Source organism: Carcharhinus amblyrhynchos, chromosome 3 (assembly GCF_965287045.1).
Source record: "Carcharhinus amblyrhynchos chromosome 3, sCarAmb.v2.hapA, whole genome shotgun sequence".
Classification (NCBI taxonomy): Eukaryota; Metazoa; Chordata; class Chondrichthyes; order Carcharhiniformes; family Carcharhinidae; genus Carcharhinus; species Carcharhinus amblyrhynchos.
Window position 1 is genome coordinate 138,871,779 of NC_137326.1, and position 18,709 is coordinate 138,890,487.

Consider the following 18,709-nt stretch of genomic DNA (forward strand, 5'->3'; position numbering starts at 1 on the left):
AGTTGAGGAATTAAATATATCTGCTGAGGGGATTTGCATTGATGGGTCTAATTAACTCTATTCATTCCTAAATGTACTGGCATAATTTGTGGCATAAAATCAACCAATGTACAAAGAATTTGTTTTAAACTTTATATCCAAAGCTGATGTACAAGTCAGCCAGAGGCATTATGTTAATGAGTAAATCAAAAGGCTGGTGGTGGAGATGCTGATCCCTACAAAGGGACAGTGAGGGTTAAAGAATTATCTGGATGGGTGTTCCAGCAACCTTTTTGCATATCCAAACAGCCGTTTTAGCAGTGCTTCAGTGGGTTCTCCCTGTGGGGACAAGGAACCTTTTAAAAGGCCAGCTCTCTGTTATAAGTCCCGATTTGTTCTGGCGTTCTGCTTTCAGCAGTCCTGATGGCATTTGGCCCGGAGTGTCATGATGTGTCATTGCCTGCTGCGTTTCGCCTCAATTCTTCGTGCCCAGCTGACAGCAGTATTTGTAAATGTTTCAGGGAGCACCGGGACAATCAGATGGCTCAGGTCATTCAGGATGAGCTGACGCTGGAAAATGAGAAGAGGCGACGACAAGAAGAGAAGGATGAGGTAGGAACCTGTGGGTGACAGCACCTTCCCTGTCCTCCAGTCTGCTGATGCCTGAGCGCTGCTGCAGAGAGAAAGCAGGACACTGACATGGGCAAGCCTCATTAAAATGCAGCTGAACGCAGCAAGATGAAAAATCTGTACACGTGTTCAATATGATAGAATGAGGGAAATGGAAAATTCCTCAACCAGAAAGAAGCTGTATAAAATTCGCACCGAGCAAACTCTTCCTGCGAATGTCTGTTAAACATAATACTGTGTTTGCTTTTCATAAATTTCATAAATATTTTCAATAATTTCCAGTTTTCAGCCCTGGTGAAATGTGAGCTCAGAATTGATTTTTGTCTGTCATTGTAAATGATGATGAAATCTGAGGAGCAGACCTGTCAAAGTGATTCATGGAGCAAATCCATTTCATCTGTTGCTGTTTATAAGCCAGGCATATCTTTATATTACGTGCTGTAATCTGCTTCAGTGTGCCATTCAGAAGCTGCTGGGTATAAATGATTGCACTTTAAGTAATTGACTTGTGCACACAACCACAATTAATATGACAGTCAGACTACCCTTTAGATTAACTCTCCTACTTGCTGTAATTGGCTTCACTTCTGTATTCCTCACTTGTCTCCTGATGGTGAGGCTGGTCGCAAAATATGGAATAAACGTGCTCCTGGCCATAATGCGAAAGCACAAGAATTGGGACGAGGCCGTCAAGCAAAAGAACAAAGAAAATTACAGCACAGGAACAGGCACTTTGGCCCTCCCAGCCTGCATGGACCATACTGCCCAACTTAACTAAAACCCCTTCTGGGGACCATATCCCTCCATTCCCATCCTGTTCATGTATTTGTCAAGACGCCCCTTAAAAGTCACCACTGTATCTGCTTCCACTACCTCCCCCCGCAACAAGTTCCAGGCACCCACCACTCTGTGTACAAAAAAAAAACTGCCTCATACATCTCCTTTAAACCTTGCCCCTCGCACCTTCAACCTGTGCCCTAGTAATTGACTCTTCCACCCTGAGAAAAAGCTTCTGATTATCCACTCTGTCCATGTCTCTCGTAATCTTGTAGACTTCTATCAGGTCGCCCCTCAACCTCCGTCGCTCCAGTGAGAACAAACCAAGTTTCTCCAACCTCTCCTCATAGCTAATGCCCCCCATACCAGGCAACATCCTGGTAAATCTTTTCTGTACCCTCTCCAAACCTCCACATTCTTCTGGTTGTGTGGCGACCAGAATTGAACACTATATTCCAAGTGCAGCCTAACTAAGATTCTATAAAGATGCAACATGACTTGCCAAGTTTAAACTCAGTGCCTCGGCTGATGAAAGCAAGCATACTGTATGCCGTCTTGACTACCTTCTCCACTTGCATTGTCACTTTCAGTGACCTGTACACCCAGATCCCTTTGCCTATCAATACTCTTAAGGGTTCTGCCGTTTACTGTGTATTTGCTATCTGTATTAGACCTTCCAAAATGCATTACCTCACATTTATCCAGATTAAACTTCGTCTGCCGTCTGTCTACCCAAGTCTCCAACTGATCTATATCCTGCTGTATCCTCTGATGGTCCTCATCGCTATCCGCAAATCCCCCCACATTTGTGTCGTCCGCAAACTGACTAATCAATCCAATTACATAAGAACATAAGAAATAGGAGCAGGAGTAGGCCATCTAGCCCTTCGAGCCTGCCCCGCCATTCAGGAAGATCATGGCTGATCTGTCGTGGCTCAGTTCCACATTCCCGCCCTCTCCCCATAACCCTTAATCCCCTCTCTTATCAAAAACCCATCAACCCGCGTCTTAAAAATATTTAGCGAGGCAGCCTCCACCACTTCAACGGGCAGAGAATTCCAGAGATTCACCACCCTTTGAGTGAAGAAGTTCCTCCTCAACTCCGTTCTAAACCGCCCCCCCTTTATCTTGAGGCTGTGCCTCCTAGTCCTACTATCCTTTCTGAGTGGGAAGAGTCTCTCCGCCTCTATCCTATCCATCCCATTCATCATCTTATACGTCTCAATGAGATCTCCCCTCATTCTTCTAAACTCTAACGAGTACAAGCCTAGTTTATTCAGCCTCTCCTCATAGCTCAACCCCCTCAACTTCGGTATCAGCCTAGTAAACCTCCTCTGCACTCCCTCCAAGGCCAAAATATCCTTGCGTAAGTGCGGCGACCAAAACTGCACACAGTACTCCAGCTGCGGCCTCACCAATTACGTTTTCCTCCAAATCCTTTATATATATTACAAGCAGCAAAGGTCCCAGCACTGATCCCTGAGGAACACCACTTGTCACAGCCCACCGTTCAGAAACACACCCTTCCACTGCTACCCTCTGTCTTCTTTGACTGAGCCGGTTTTGTATCCACTTTGCCAGCTCACCTCTGATCCTGATCGACTTCATCTTCTGCATCAGTCTGCCATGAGGGACCTTGTCAAAGGCCTGCTTCTTTATTTGATAAGATTATGGCTGATCTTAATGTGGACTCAACACAGCTTTCCTGTCTGCCCCCCCCCCATAACCCTTGACCCCATATTCCTCACAATTCCACAGACCAATGACCCTTAGAGGAAAAATTCTCCGCCGCCTCCTGTGTCTTAAATGGGAGACCCATTATTTTTAAACTGTGCCCATAGTTCTAGTTTCTGCCACAAAGGGACATCCACCCTGTCAATGGCCCTCAGGATTTATGTTTGAATAAGATCGCTATGGAAGATTATGAACTGTTTGACCAGTTTGGCCTGTTTCTGATTTCTAACTTTGGTTGATTTCTAGTGTCAAGTCTTCTAATATTTAGTCCAATTTGACTGTTCATGTTTAAGGCCTGTGAGTGATTCAGTTATTCTGGACGTTATAGCTGAGCTTGGTCTTTTTTCACACATTTTATCCCCTTGCCCTTTCAGCAAGATTTGCCGATTAGCTGCTGGCAACAGTTAGTTATTGTCGGATTTTCCTTCCGCTGACGCAGTGAGCTGTGGCCAGTGGTGCCCCCACTGCCGTGGTAATTTATTCAATTAATTGGACATAGACCTCGGATTAACCAGAGCTTGTCCTGTTTTGGAATGTTCAATTACTGGGCAATGCATTTAACCAGCAAACAGCCGGAAATCATTTTAATTCTGCTATCTATCGATGAAGAGCATTAAATATTTTATGATCAGTGCCATATAATTACACAGCAAAGGAGGAGACTACTTGGCTCACCTTGCATGTGCTGGCTTGAACTAAGTATCTAATTAATCCGACTTTTTGTCTTTCCCCATATTCCAGCTAATTATATTCAAAGTGATGCTCAGTGACTTGCCCTTTCACTTCAACTCACTTCTAACCTGGAAGTTGAACAAATGTTATCTATTGCCAAATAGAGGTTTACAGCATGGAAAGAGGCCCTTCGGCCTAACTTGTCAATGCCGTCCCTTTTTTTAACCCATAAGATGGTCCCAATTGCCTGCATTTGGTCCATATCCCTCTATACCCATCTTACTCACGTAACTGTCTAAACGCTTTTTAAAAGACAAAATTGTACCCGCTGCCTCTATTACTACCTCTGACAACTTGTTCCAGACACTCAACACCCTCTGTGTGGAAATAGTTGCCCCTTTTGTATCTCTCCTCTCTCACCTTAAACCTATATCCTCTAGTTTTACCTTTGGGAAAAGATGTTGACTATCTTGCTGATCTGTGCCCCTCGTTATTTTATAGACCTCTATAAGATCACCCCTCAGCTTCCTGCACACCAGAGAAAAATGTCCTAGCCTATCCAGCTTCTCCTTATAACTCAATCCATCAAGTCCCAGTAGCATCCTAGTAAATCTTTTCTGCACTCTTTCTAGTTTAATAATATCCTTTCTATAATAGGGTGACCAGAATTGTACACAGTATTCTAAGTGCGGCCTTACCAATATCTTGTACAGCTTCAACAGGACGTCCCAATTCCTGTATTCAGGGTTCTGACCAATGAAACCAAGCAAGCCAAGTACCTTCTTCACCACTCTGTCTACCTATGACTCCACTTTCAAGGAGCTATGAACCTGTACACCTAGATTTCTTTGTTCTGTAATTCTCCCCAGCGCCCTACCATTAACTGAGTAAGTTCTGCCCCGGTTCGATCAACCAAAATGCATCACCTCGCATTTATCTAAATTAAACTCCATCTGCCATTCGTCATCCCACTGGCCCAATTGATCAAGACCCCGTTGTTATTGAAGGAATGATTAGAAGTCAGTCCATCTCGTTATTGTGCTCCGTTCATTCTTGATATTGGTATACGAACGCACTTCCACATGTGTATCAGAGCATCTGACTAGAGATTCTTCCCATTTGCTATCGAGGGAACTCATTATCAATGCATTCTTATCCTTTGTGTCGGTGTTAGAAATTCAGGCTGGTTCTCTGACAGCTGATTAGTTGAGGAAGGTGATCTTCAGGGAGCTTGATAAAATTGGTATGGTTATTTTTATAATTGCCTGATAATGCTTGGTGGGGAATCTGTCTGATGTCCCAACTCATTCTTTCCCTGGATGTGGAATTATTTACTTCTTCCTACTATTGAGTGTATTTCAAAATCCATTTTTTCACATCAGTCAATCATCAAATCCTAACTTATAGAACATAGAACATAGAACATAGAACACTACAGCACAAACAGGCCCTTCGGCCCACAAGTTGCGCCGACCACATCACCTACCAACCTACAGACCTATCTATAACCCTCAATCTCATTAAACCCCATATACTCATCCAGAAGTCTTTTAAAAGACCCCAGCGAGTTCGCCTCCACCACCACTGACGGCAGCCGATTCCATTCACTCACCACCCTCTGAGTGAAAAACTTACCCCTAACATCCTGGTAGATTCTTTGGTTTTTCAGGTGTTTATATAATGTGCTTCAGTTGATTCTCACTAAGCAACTCCTCGTGAAACATGGCTTTGAATTTACTGGCGGATGATCAATTTAAAGACATTAGCACCAGGGGATCACAAGGTGGCATAGTGGTTAGCACTGCTGCATCACAGTACCAGGATCCCAGGTTCAATTCTGGCCTCGGGTCACGGTCTGTGTGGAGTTTGTACATTCTCCCCGTGTCTGTGTGGATTTCTTCTGGGTGCTCCAGTTTCCTCTCTCAGCCCAAAGATGTTTGGTTAGGTTAATTGGCCATGCTATATTGACTCTAGTGTTGGGGTTTAGCAGGGTAAATATGTGGGATTGCGCAAGTAGGACCTGTGGTTGATACATGATGGGCCAAATGGACTCCTTCTGCCCTGTAGGGATTCTATGAAGTGCTTAACATCAGAAATGTGGTTGGCGACTTTGAAACAGCAAAGAAGAATTCAACGTATCCTTGTCCCGTGGCCCCAACAACATTTATCGCCAGATGTTAGCGGCTTGCTCTCCAGAAACACCTAATGGTCTCTCAACCTATGTACATTGTTGACTTCAGCAGTAGCTTATCCCTCATCTTTATTCCTTTTCTTTAAGAGATGTTTAACCAAATTTTCTTTCCTGTTCCTGAATTGCTCCTTGAGTCAGTCCAGTTGGGCAAAATGTCTCCATCATAAAGCTTAGATGGCTGAGTCCCTACTGAGTCCAAAACTGAAAGTTGGCACAGATCATTCATGGTGTCAACTAAAACTGCTTTAATGGAGTATATAAGAACATAAGAACATAAGAAATAGGAGCAGGAGTAGGCCATCTGGCCCTTCGAGCCTGCCCCGCCATTCAATAAGATCATGGCTGATCTGTCGTGGCTCAGTTCCACTTTCCCGCCCTCTCCCCATAACCCTTAATCCCCTCTCTTATCAAAAACCCATCAACCCGCTTCTTAAAAATATTTAGCGAGGCAGCCTCCACCACTTCAACGGGCAGAGAATTCCAGAGATTCACCACCCTTTGAGTGAAGAAGTTCCTCCTCAACTCCGTTCTGAACCGCCCCCCCTTTATCTTGAGGCTGTGCCCCCTAGTCCTACTGTCTTTTTTGAGCGGGAAGAGTCTTTCCACCTCTATCCTATCCATCCCATTCATCATCTTATATGGTAAAGTGTTACTGCGTCTACAACTATTGGATCAGAGACTGTCTGTTTGTAGATTTTGGAAATCTGCAAACACTGTCACCACCTCTGGAGCAGGAGAGAGTTTCAATGCAATGTGATAGTCTATGGAGTTGGACCTGAGATCCAGTTCTGTGCCTGACTGAATTGTAGAAGGAATAACAAACAGAATTTGTTGCCAAAACAGCTCATCCCTGGCTTTGCCTCCTGTTTCTCAATGGATAAGCTGGGAAGCTAACTGTGCTGTGTAATTTGAAATCTGATTCAGCCATGCCATCAGTTCTGTTCTTCAAATTCATTGTCTCCCCTCCCCCTCCCCTGAGTCACCCCTGCCGTCCTCAGCAATCACTGCTCTCTTGCATTATAGTCTAAAATAGTGCTCCCCCTCTTAGTGCAGTGCAGTATGGGGATCTAACCAGTGAGGATCCTACTCTGTGTCTCTCTGCTCTTCAGTCAGCCCTTGGGGAGTGACAGAACGGCTTCAAGTGGTCAGAAAGAAAGCAGCACTCACAGGATGCTGCAGGCATTTTCCATTTATATCACAGTGTTGAACGCTTCACACACCATCCTTCAAGAGGCAATGTTCAATTTACAGCCTGTAAAATATGAATATCCAGAGAAATGCTACTCCATACAACCTGTGTTCACAGCCCTGCAAGCAGTCTATTCCATTAATGAAAAATGGTCCAAACATTGACTTCTCACTGCAGTGTGTAAATACCCCATTATTACTTTAATCTTCAGTTACCTAGTAACCAGTTACAAGAACATTTGGAAATGATGGGTTTTTATTTGTTGGTAACTGCAAGTGTGGGAAGAAAAGATGTGAACGGCTTGGGTGGCAGAACATGAAGGGTGTAATTAGTTTTACAAATTAACATTGTTTTCAGTGATGTGATTAAGGGGTTTTATAAAGTGATTTTGCTGCTTCTGTATTAATTAAGTTTACGTGTGACTCAAGTGCTGGGGAATATTTTGATTGGAGTCTTGTTCTTCAGTGAAGCTTTGTGAGTTGCGGCAGGCAGGTAGATGATACTGAGCTTGTTGACCTGTTCTATTTCAGTATTCTGCCCTCTTTTCCTGATGGCCCTGATTTGTGTTATACATCTGCGTTCCTCACCTGCCCTCAGGCACGAGGATCAGAGAATCTGATTGTTTTGTGGGAAATGTAACAGTTGGGGCTAATCCTATCCAAACTCTACATACAGGCACGCTCTTTCCTCTGCTCAGGATGTGGCCATTTCTTTATTTTTCATTCTTTCATTCATACAAACAAGGAAAAGGAGCAGGCCATTCGGCCCGCTGAGCCTGCTCTGCCATTTAATAAGATCATGACTGATCTGATAGCAGCCTCAAATCTGCGTCCTGCCTACCCCCAGTATTCTATCATCTCCTTGCTTACTAAGAATCTATCCATCGCTGCCTTAAAAAAAATTCAAAGACTCTAATATTCCACTGCCTTTTCAGGGAGAGGGTTCCAAAGACTCTGAACTGTCTGAAAGCAATATTTCCTCATTATCTTCATTTTAAATGGACAACTCCTTTTTTTTTAAACAGTGACATCGAGTTCTAGATTCTCCCAAAACAGGAAACATCCTCTCCCCATTTCCCCGTCAGTCCCTCAGGATCTTGTGTTTCAATCTAGTTGCCTCTTACTCTTTTAAACTCAAGTGGATACAAGTCTAATCTGTCCCGTCTATCCACACATGGCCACCTGTCCATTCCAGATGTTGGTCTGGTAAGTCTTTTCTAACTGCTCCCAATGCATTTACATCTTTCCATAAACAATGAAACCAAGACTGTACATAGTACCACAGATATGGTCTTACTAGTTCTGTAGTAATGGAAGCATAATGCTGGGGCCTCAACTGTTTACCATATACATAGACGATCTGGAGGATGGGACCAAGTGTAGGGTAACCAAGTTTGCTGATGACACACAGATGAGTGGGAAAGCGAATTGCATGAAGGACACGGAAAGTGTGCAGAGAGATTTGGATAGGCTGAGTGAGTGGGCAAGGATCTGGCAGATGGAGTATAACATTGGCAAGTGTGAAGTTGGAAGGAATAAGAGTAAAGTGGACTATTATTTAAATTGTGATAAATTACAACATGCTACTGTGCAGAGGGACCTGGGGGTCCTTGTGCATGAATCGCAAAAACTCAGTTTGCAGGTGATCAAGAAGGCGAATGGAATATTGGCCTTTATAATGAGGGGGATGGAATATAAAAGCAGGGAGGTCTTGCTGCAACTGTACAAGGCACTGGTAAGGCCGCAACTAGAGTACTGTGTGCAATTTTGGTCCCCTTATTTGCGAAAGGATATTTTGGCCTTGGAGGGAGTACAGAGAAGGTTCACCAGGTTGATACGGAGATGAGGGGGTTAGCTTATGATGACAGATTGAGTAGACTGGGGCCTATACTCGTTGGAGTTTAGAAGGCTGAGGGGTGATCTTATAGAGACGTATAAGATAATGAAGGGGCTAGATAGGGTAGAGGTAGAGAGATTCTTTCCACTTAAAAAGGAAACAAGAACTAGCGGGCACAGCCTCAAAATAAGGGGAAGTCAGTTTAGAACAGAGTTGAGGAGAAACTTCTTCTCTGAGGGTAGTGAATCTCTGGAATTCTCTGCCCATTGAACTGGTGGAGGCTACCTCACTGAATATGTTTAAGTCACAAGTAGATAGATTTCTGATCGATAAGGGAATTAAGGGTTATGGGGAGCAGGCGGGTGAGTAGAACTGAACCACTTTCAGATCAGCCATGATCTTATTGAATGGCGGGGCAGGCTTGAGGGGCTAGATGGCCTACTACTCCTCCTATTTCTTCTGTCCTTATAATGCCCTACTTTTTTTATTCAATTCCCTTTGAAATAAGTTATAACTTTCTATTACATAAGAACTAGAAGCAGCAGGCCCCTTAAGCCTGCTCCGCCATTCAATAAGATCATGGCTGATCTTTTTGTGGACTCAGCTCCACTTGCCCACCCGCTCACCATAACCCTTAATTCCTTTATTCAAAAATTTATCTATCCTTGCCTTAAAAACATTCAGTGAGGGAGCCTCAACTGCTTCACTAGGCAGGGAATTCCACAGATTCACAACCCTTTGTGTGAAGAAGTTCCTCCTCAACTCAGTCCTAAATCTGCTTCCCCTTATTTTGAGGCCATTGCCACCTTAGTTCCAGTTTCACCCGCCAGTGGAAACAACTTCCTTGCTTCTATCTTACCTAGTCCCTTCATAGTCTTATGTTTCTATAAGATCTCCCCTCCTTCCTCTGAATTGCAATGTGTATAGCTTCAGGCCATTCAGTCTCTCCCCGTAAACCAATACTCTCAATTCAGGAATCAACTTCGTGAAGCTCCTCTGCACTCCCTCCAGTGCCAGTATATCCTATCTCAAATAAGGAGACCAAAACTATACACAGTACTCCAGATGTGGCCTCACCAACACCTTATACAGCTGCAACGTAACCTCACTGTTTTTAAACTCCATCCCTCTAGCAACGAAGGACAAAATTCCATTTGCCACCTTAATTACCTGCTGCACCTGCAAACCAACTTTTTGTGATTCATGCAGAAGGACACCCAGGTCCCTCTGCACAGCAGCATGCTGCAATTTTTTACCATTTAAATAACAGTCCATTTTGCTGTTTTTCCTACCAAAATGGATGAGCTCACATTTATCAACGTTGTATTCCATCTGCCTGACCCTCGCCCACTCACTTAGACTGTCTGTATCCCTTTGCAGACTTTCAGTGTCCTCTGCACACTTTGCTTTGCCACCCATCTTAGTGTCATCTGTGAATTTTGACACATTACACTTGGTCCCCAACACCAAATCATCTATATAAATCGTAAACAATTGTGGTCCCAACACTGATCCTTGAGGTACACAATATACACTGATCGCCAACCAGAAAAAACACCCATTTACCCCCACTCTTAGCCTTCTGTTAGTTAACTAATACATTAGCTGTAACACCGTGTGCCTTTATCTTACGTAGTAGCCTTTGGTGTGGCACCTTGTCAAATATCTCCTGGAAATCCAGATACACCACATCCACAAGTTCCCCATTGTCCACTGCACGTGTAATGTTCTCAAAGCATTCCACCAAATTAGTCAAATGTGACCTGCCCTTCATGAACCACTGCTGTGTCTTCCCAACGGGACAATTTATATCCAGATATCTCGTTATTTCTTCCTTGATGATAGATTCAAGCGTTTTTCCTACTACAGAAGTTAAGTTACTCACCCTATAATTAGCCACCTTTTGTCTACCTCCTTTAAACAGTGGTGTCACATTTGCTGTTTTCCAATCTGTGGGAATCACCCAAGAGTTCAGCGAATTTTGGTAAATTACCACTAGTGTATTTGTTATTTCTCCCGCCATCTCTTTTAGTACCCTGGAGTGCATTCCATCAGGACCAGGAGACTTGTCTATCTTTAGCCCCATTAACTTGCCTCTTTAGTGATGATAGTTTCTTGGTCCTCACCTGCCATAGCCTTCTTGTCATTAATTTTTGGCATGCTATTTGTCTTCCATTATGAGGACCGACACAAAATACCTGTTCAATGCCTCAGCTATTTCCTCATTTCCAGTTATTAGGTCCCTCTTCTCATCCTCTAAAGGACCAGTGTTTAGCAACTCTTTATCTTTTTATATATTTGTAGAAACTTTTGCTATTAGCTTTCCTATTTTCTTGCTGTACCTGCATACTAGCCTGTTGTGCACTCGGACCACAGACCCCTCTGCATTTCAGAGCTCTGCAATATTGAACCTGTGGCATTTTCTTTGTGTGTGTGGCTCTGCATCATATAAATGCACTGCAATTATCCACTGGAATTCTTTGCTGGATTACTGTTCCTTTTATGTTGGGCATTTTCTGCTTCCTGTCCAAATGGCCAGTACTCGTGTTTAACCCTCACTAACCAGGTTGCTTGTGAGTGAGGGCCTGATCTTATCCTTACCCATGTATGTACTGTTGATGGGTTGTTTGGCAGTAATTAGGGAGGGGTTGCTCTGTAACCCAGGCGCCAAGATGAATTACATTCCAATTGCCGGATTAGCTGAGATACCAGCTCAGCACAGACAGGTTTCCACAGGTTGTGGGTGAACAGGGAGGCTGGAAGCAAACATTTTCTGTTTCTTATGATGGTAGCTGTCCGATGTTGAATGCTGTTTACAATTGCCTTTTTAAACCTTTCTTCACCCAGGCCATTGCCCGGAAACTTCAGGAGAAGGAGGAGAAACTAAGACGGAAACATCAACAGGAAATGATAGGCCGTGAACAATATGATGCTGGTTTCCAAGAAAATGGAGGTAATGTTTCAAAACACATTCTGGTGATTCATGTAAAGAGAAATAATGGAGATTACTGTGTTAAACAGTGTGTTAAAGGGAACTGTTAATTCAACCAACTGAGGCACCTTCAACCTGCTGAATTGAAGCTTTCTGTGGATTCAGCTGGAGGATCCACGATGGTAATGAAGATTCTTGGTTTGTTTTGTGTGAAAATGGAATGGAATTGGAACTCTTTGCACCTGTATACACGGAGCTGTCAAAACAACAAGTGTCAACTGGATTTGTTCAAAAAGTGCAAAGTCTCCTTGTGACTTTTTGTTGTGGGCAGTGTCGTGGAAATCAGCACTTAGTGGGTTTCTTTACTGAGTTTTGTTCTACTCTGTGGGTAAATGACTGGCAGCTGGAGAGGACTCGCTGGTTGGTGGCTCTGTGGCATTGTTGGTCTGTTGCTGGTGGTGGTTGGTGGCGATGGCATGCTTGGTGATTGATCTACGCTGGAAATCAGTACATGTTCGGGACAATGATGGCTGCTCAGTTCATCGCTCACTGCAAAGATCAGGATGATTGGAAGCTTCTGGAATACTGCGATTTTTCTATCTAATCAATAACACTGACCAACCTGTGCTTTTCCTGATTGGTCATTTCTATCCTGCTTGTGTCTTTCCTTTTCTGTAGTGTTAAATGTTACTTCACGTCTTGTTTTTATTCATCCTGTGTTGTTTTGTACCTTGTGTTGCTTGCAGGCCTCACACCCACTCTGAACCATTCCCTCCCTGTAGAGCACACTCAGAATTTCTTTAATAAAAGCAAGTTACTGTGGATGCTGGAATCTGAAACCAAAAGAGAAAACGCTGGAAAATTTCAGCAGGCCGGGCAGCTTTTGTAAGGAGAGAAGAGAACTGATGTTTCGAGTCCAGATGACCCTTTCCAGATGATGGATTCGAAACATCAGCTCTTTTCTCCCATTATAGATGCTGCCAGACCTGCTGAAATTTTCCAGCATTTTCTCAGAATTTCTTTGTAAGCAGTCAGCACTCTGGTAAATCTGAAGCAGTTCCACAGTGGTTCATTTAACTCCCGCACCCCTACCTAATGATGAATGCACCACCCAGGACTAATCATAGCAGGGAGTTTCACAGTCTGATTCTCAGTGAGAGCTGAGTTAGGCTCTGATATCCAGGTTGGCTGTTTGAGGGAGATCAAAACTGGATTCCCATTCCTATCTATCCATTGGCACCCTTTCACTTGATTTAATAGTTCTAATGCATATATCCAGAATATAAGAACATAAGAACATAAGAAATAGGAGCAGGAGTAGGCCATCTAGCCCTTTGAGCCTGCCCCGCCATTCAATAAGATCATGGCTGATCTGTTGTAGCTCAGTTCCACTTTCCCGCCCTCTCCCCATAACCCTTAATCCCCTCTCTTATCAAGAACCCATCAACCCGCTTCTTAAAAATATTTAGCGAGGCAGCCTCCACCACTTCAACGGGCAGAGAATTCCAGAGATTCACCACCCTTTGAGTGAAGAAGTTCCTCCTCAACTCCGTTCTAAACCGCCTCCCCTTTATCTTGAGGCTGTGCCCCCTAGTCCTACTGTCTTTTTTGAGCGGGAAGAGTCTCTCCACCTCTATCCTATCCATCCCATTCATCATCTTATACGTCTCAATGAGATCTCCCCTCATTCTTCTAAACTCTAACGAGTAAAAGCCTAGTTTATTCAGCCTCTCCTCATAGCTCAACCCCCTCAACTCCGGTATCAGCCTAGTAAACCTCCTCTGCACTCCCTCCAGGGCCAAAATATCCTTGCGCAGGTGCGGCGCCCAAAACTGCACACAGTACTCCAGCTGCGGCCTCACCAATGCCCTATACAGCTGCAGCGAGACCTCCCTACTTTTATATTCAATCAATATATTATTATTCAATTCAATATATTAAAATTAAATAATCAAAAATGTTATTGAAGAATAAGCGTTTTGTAACCGGATGGCTAGAATATAAAGGAAAGGCAATTCTGCAGCAGCTGAACAAAGTCCTGAGTAGCCCACAGCTGGAATAGTGTTCAGCCATCAGAGCTGCACCATCGGAGGTTAAATTGATGTTGGAAGGAGTGCGCCATTCACCCGAATGTTACCAGGGCTGAAAGGGTTAGATAATGAGGAGAGATTGCATAAACTCTGTATGCATTCTCTGGAATGTACCATATTTATTCCTTGGAATATAGAAAACTAAGGGCTATTTTGATGAAAGTTAAGAATGTTTTGAAAATAATTGTTCTGGTAAATTAGGAGCTGCGTTCCTGTGGGGTGGGATGAGGAGTCTGAAACAATGGGACGGAATTCTCAACCCCGAGTCAGGGCATTCAGGAAAGAAATTAAGGAAACTATTCACATCCCGGGTGATAGGTATTTCATCCTGTCTCCCACGGAAAGCACTGGATGCTGGGGGCCAGTGATTTTAAATCTGTAGCTGAGGGATTATTGCTCGACGAGTCGTTAAAGTAAAGCAGCTGGGTGGAAATAGGGTACCTATCAACCATGATCTAATAAAATGTGGAACAGGGCTAGGAGCTGAATGGCCTCCTTCTTTCCTTATGTCCCTGAACTAATTGTATAGTTTAAATTAGTATCAAGTGTTGTCCTCCCAGACCCACTCTTGAAGTATTTAAATTGAGGAATTTGGAGTCTGTTAGTTAATCCAGCTCATCATCTCCATCTCACTTAGCTGTCTGCTAAATGTGATTAAAGCTTTGTGTGCCAGGCTGTTATTGATCAACTTGCATGTTTTGTTCATTCTGTAGGTTATGGTGCTTTTTCCTCCCAGCTGTGTGTTTGTGTGTGTTTGTGTGTGTTTGTGTGTGTTTGTGTGTGTTTGTGTGTGTGTGTGTGTGTGTGTTGTGGGCTAGGGGAGGGGGTGAATGGAGGCATTGTCATTTACCTGCATGGCTTTCGGTGGGCATGTCCTGTGTGTTTGTGGTTTAACACTCAGTCCCCCTGTTTGAGTTTCGTCCTCGTTTTGCTTTGTTTAACATTTGCTAACCAGTTTTCATATCCTATTGTGTCCACGTGCAACTCAGATCACATGAAAAGCAGGGTGCACAAACACGATAGATCCAGCAGGCTTGGAAGTGACTCCCATAGAAATAGTGATTTAAGGTACAAAAGGGACAGTCGACTGAAAGGACCTCCCGTAGAACCAAGCTCAAAATCTCGACATGATGACTGGGCCACAGAGCCAGCCAGGCGAAGCTCCAGTGACAAGGCCCGTTGTTCAGAACGTGACTTGGGTAATAATGATCCAGACACTGACAGACGGAGGCTCGAGAACCGCCCTCGCAGGAAGGAAGCACCAAGGAGACCTCCTCCCCCAGTCCTGAACTCAGCTCAGGCAGCTTCTTCCAGCTACTACAGTCAGGGTGCTCGGCCGAAGGTTATTGAGGCTCGCGATGAGCACTGTGACTCATCCAATTGCGATGCTCACTGCCCGACACCCCATGACAGAACTCCGCATGACCATACGCCCGAAACTCTCGGCGCTTGCGCCCCTGATCCCAAGGAGCTCCAGGGAAGAGGACGCAGATACAGAGGGGATGATGGGATGACGAGGAACGAACGGCAGCGAGCAGCACATTCCCGATCACCGGACCTGCAGGATGAGAGCAGCCACAGCCAGGAGCAAGGTAGCAATCTCTATTTTCATTTACGTTTCCATTCCAAATGTGTGACTTTCCTCCACTGTCTACTGCTTCGTATCTCAGAATAAACAATACATTTGATGAAGGGAAGTGACTTTCTAGAAGGGTTGTCTGTGCTTGGGTACCCTCCATATCTGTCCACATGGTGAGGATCAATTTCTTTGCTATTACTGTGGCTAATGCTATATTGAGGTTGGTCCTCGGAACCTCGTACATCGAGGTTGGTTTGGGGCAAAAATGGTGTAATTGGCTGGAAATCCAGTATGTTGGTAAAATAATAGAAATTGGTCCCCATGGCAACACACACTGCTGAAGTACCAGAACCCGATGGGCAGTGTTGCCTTTAAACTGTGCAGATACCTGACCATACAGCAATCTAGGCATAAACCAAGCCCACATGACCAGCATTCCCTTTAAGATGCATGTGTGGCCTTCAATCCTAAAGGCACACCACAGTGCAACGAAGAGGCTGTGTACAAAGGACAATGCTGATGAGTGTTTTCAGTGCCTTTGACATCTTGGAAGTGAAGTTGTTGTTGTGGTGCAAGAGATGATAAAAGGGCAATAATTAACTCTCTGTCAATACGGTAAATGACCCATGACCCTAGAGCAATTCTCGCATTGTAGGGCAACTGACGTAAGGGCAATGATCCCTTAATTTTGCAAAGAGACAGCCCCAGAGGACTCTGGGCTTTTCTGGGAAATTTCAAATCGTTTGCCCCTCAGCCTTAAATATATCCAACCAGAAAGGTGGACTTCAGCATTGTCCATTGCGACCCCTGCCACTGAGTGTAATATATGCAGCTATCCATCTCCTGTGTTTTCCTTACCACCTTTTCCAAGTCCACTTTGAGTAAGTTATTCACAGTGTTATAGCCAATGGCCTTGTCTGTGCACAAAGGATTACACATCGATTACCGAAATTCTCACTTTTTCCATGTGCTTCTCCATGTTTCAATATCCTTGCATTCAGGTGCTTCCTTGATTGTTGCAAGGGTGGGGTTGCTGCTGGCTGGGCCAGCATTTGTTACCCCTCCCTGATTGCCCTTGAACTGAGCGACTTGCTAGACCATTTCTGAGGGCAGTTAAAAACTGACCTTATTGTTGTGGCTCTGGCTTCACATGTTGTCCAGACCAGGTAAGGGTGGCAGATTCCTTTGCCTAAAGGACATTAGTAAGCCAGGTGGGTTCTTGACGATCGTTGCATATTTGCCTTTAATGACTAACTTTAAATTCCAGATTTATTAATTGACTTTAAGTTCTGGCATCTGCCATGGTGGGATTTGAACCAGTACCTCCAGCGCGTTAGCCTGGGTCTCTGAATCACGTATACAGTGACATTACCACTTACCATTGGCCCTCCCTTGCTCCGTGATCTTCCTCAGCCCCACCTCCTTGTTCGTCGTGCCCTCAATGCTTCGCTGTTTCTTCTCTATCCCCTAATCTCCACCACCAGCGATTAACCCCCTCCCATGGTCTCTGCCACCTGCCCTACATGCCTCTGCTATACCTGTTCCCATTCAGAAAATATTCTGTCTTCTTTGACCTTGTGCCTTAATTCCAGTTCATTCTTAGTTCCTTACCATGATATAATCATTGGTACCTGATTTGTCTTTCATTACACTGGCATGTTTATGATCAGAATTCCAAACTCACCTGAAGAAGGGGCAGCGCTCTGAAAGCTAGTGGCGTTTGCTACTAAATAAACCTGTTGGCCTTTAACCTGGTGTTGAGACTTCTTACTGTGTTTACCCCAGTCCAACGCCGGCATCACCACATCATGACATACAAACTAGAAGCAGGAGTAGGCCATTCGGCCCTTCAAGTCTGCACTACCATTCACTTTGATCATGGCTGATCATCAAATTCAATGCCCTGACCCCCGTTCCCCCATATCCCTTGATCCCTTTATGACCTGGTGTTGTGAGACTTCTTACTGTGTTTCTCCCCTGTCAGGGATCTGAGTGTTCATTGTAATATCTATCTCAGAGAGGAGAAAACCCATTGTAATGTGTTAGTGATTTGTTGCCCCTTTAAGTAATCCGGAAAGGCATGAGTGCTGGAAAAAACACCACAAACTTTGTGTCCAGCTTTGATTGGTTAATTGTAATAAACCCTCGAGCTGCTGCCTTTGGCCTGTTGAGTTTTCTGAAGCTCACTGGAGCCCTCCAGTGCTGGAAGGTGAATCCTTTGTTCCAGTGAGTTTGTAACGAGTTGAATGTCTGGCATTGCCCTTCACATTCCCTTCAGCTCGATCGCCCTAGTGATAATCTTTAGTACAAGTACCAGCCTCGGCTTGGAGCTTGGCACACTTCTCCCGAGTGAAAGGATTGTGTTTAATTCCAGTTCAGAGACCCGGACGCACAGTCTCTTCGATAAAATCACAATACTGCGGATGCTGGAATCTGAAATAAAAACAGAAAATGCTGGAAAATCTCAGCAGGTTTGACAGCGTCTGTGGGGAGAGAGAGAATAGAGCCAGTGTTTTGAGTTTAGATGACCCTTTGTCAGAGCTGGTGCCGGAGGGTCAGCACCGTGCATGTGCCTCGCTGCAGTGGATCAGTACTGAGGGCGTGCCACAGTGTCAGAGGGTCAGTGCCAAGGGAGTGCCATCCTGTCACAAGGTCAGCACTGAGGACGTGCCACACTATCAGAGGTGCTGTCTTTCAGATGACCAATACCTGCCATTAAAGATCCCACAATGCTACTTAATTAGATCCTGGAATTCCCTCCCCAACAGCACCTTGGGTGTGTCTGCACTGCATGAGTTACACTGGTTGAGGAAGACATCTCACCGCCACCACCACCGCAGTTAACATTGGCTTCCCAGAGATAGCCACAATCCAAGAACAGAATGAAATACATCACAGGGAGTAATTGCATCTGCCAGCATCGGAACATGGGTTTATGTGAGTTACTCGGGATGGGAGTTCCTCTGGGTTGATGCTAACGTTGAGTTTGAGGCATCATCTCTTGTTGGGGGATTTCTGATCACTCGCAGGAATTGCCCTGCAGGCACTGAGGGAGATCAATTGGCAGATCCTAAGACAGTATGTCAATGACTGCAGTTAT

The 18,709-nt window shown here is 44.5% G+C and overlaps 1 protein-coding gene across 3 annotated transcripts in view; it reads left to right on the top strand.

The window, feature by feature from the left end:
- Positions 1-18,709, top strand: part of ccdc50a (coiled-coil domain containing 50a) — an 82,789-nt gene that overhangs the window by 40,960 nt on the left and 23,120 nt on the right. For 2 of the 3 annotated variants that reach the window (XM_080186104.1, XM_080186105.1), the window contains exons 4-6: positions 501-591; positions 11,856-11,961; positions 15,020-15,622. In XM_080186104.1, the coding sequence (XP_080042230.1) occupies positions 501-591; positions 11,856-11,961; positions 15,020-15,622 (800 nt within the window). The remainder of the gene's footprint in view (positions 1-500; positions 592-11,855; positions 11,962-15,019; positions 15,623-18,709) is intronic. The other variant, XM_080186106.1, reaches the window with a different exon arrangement.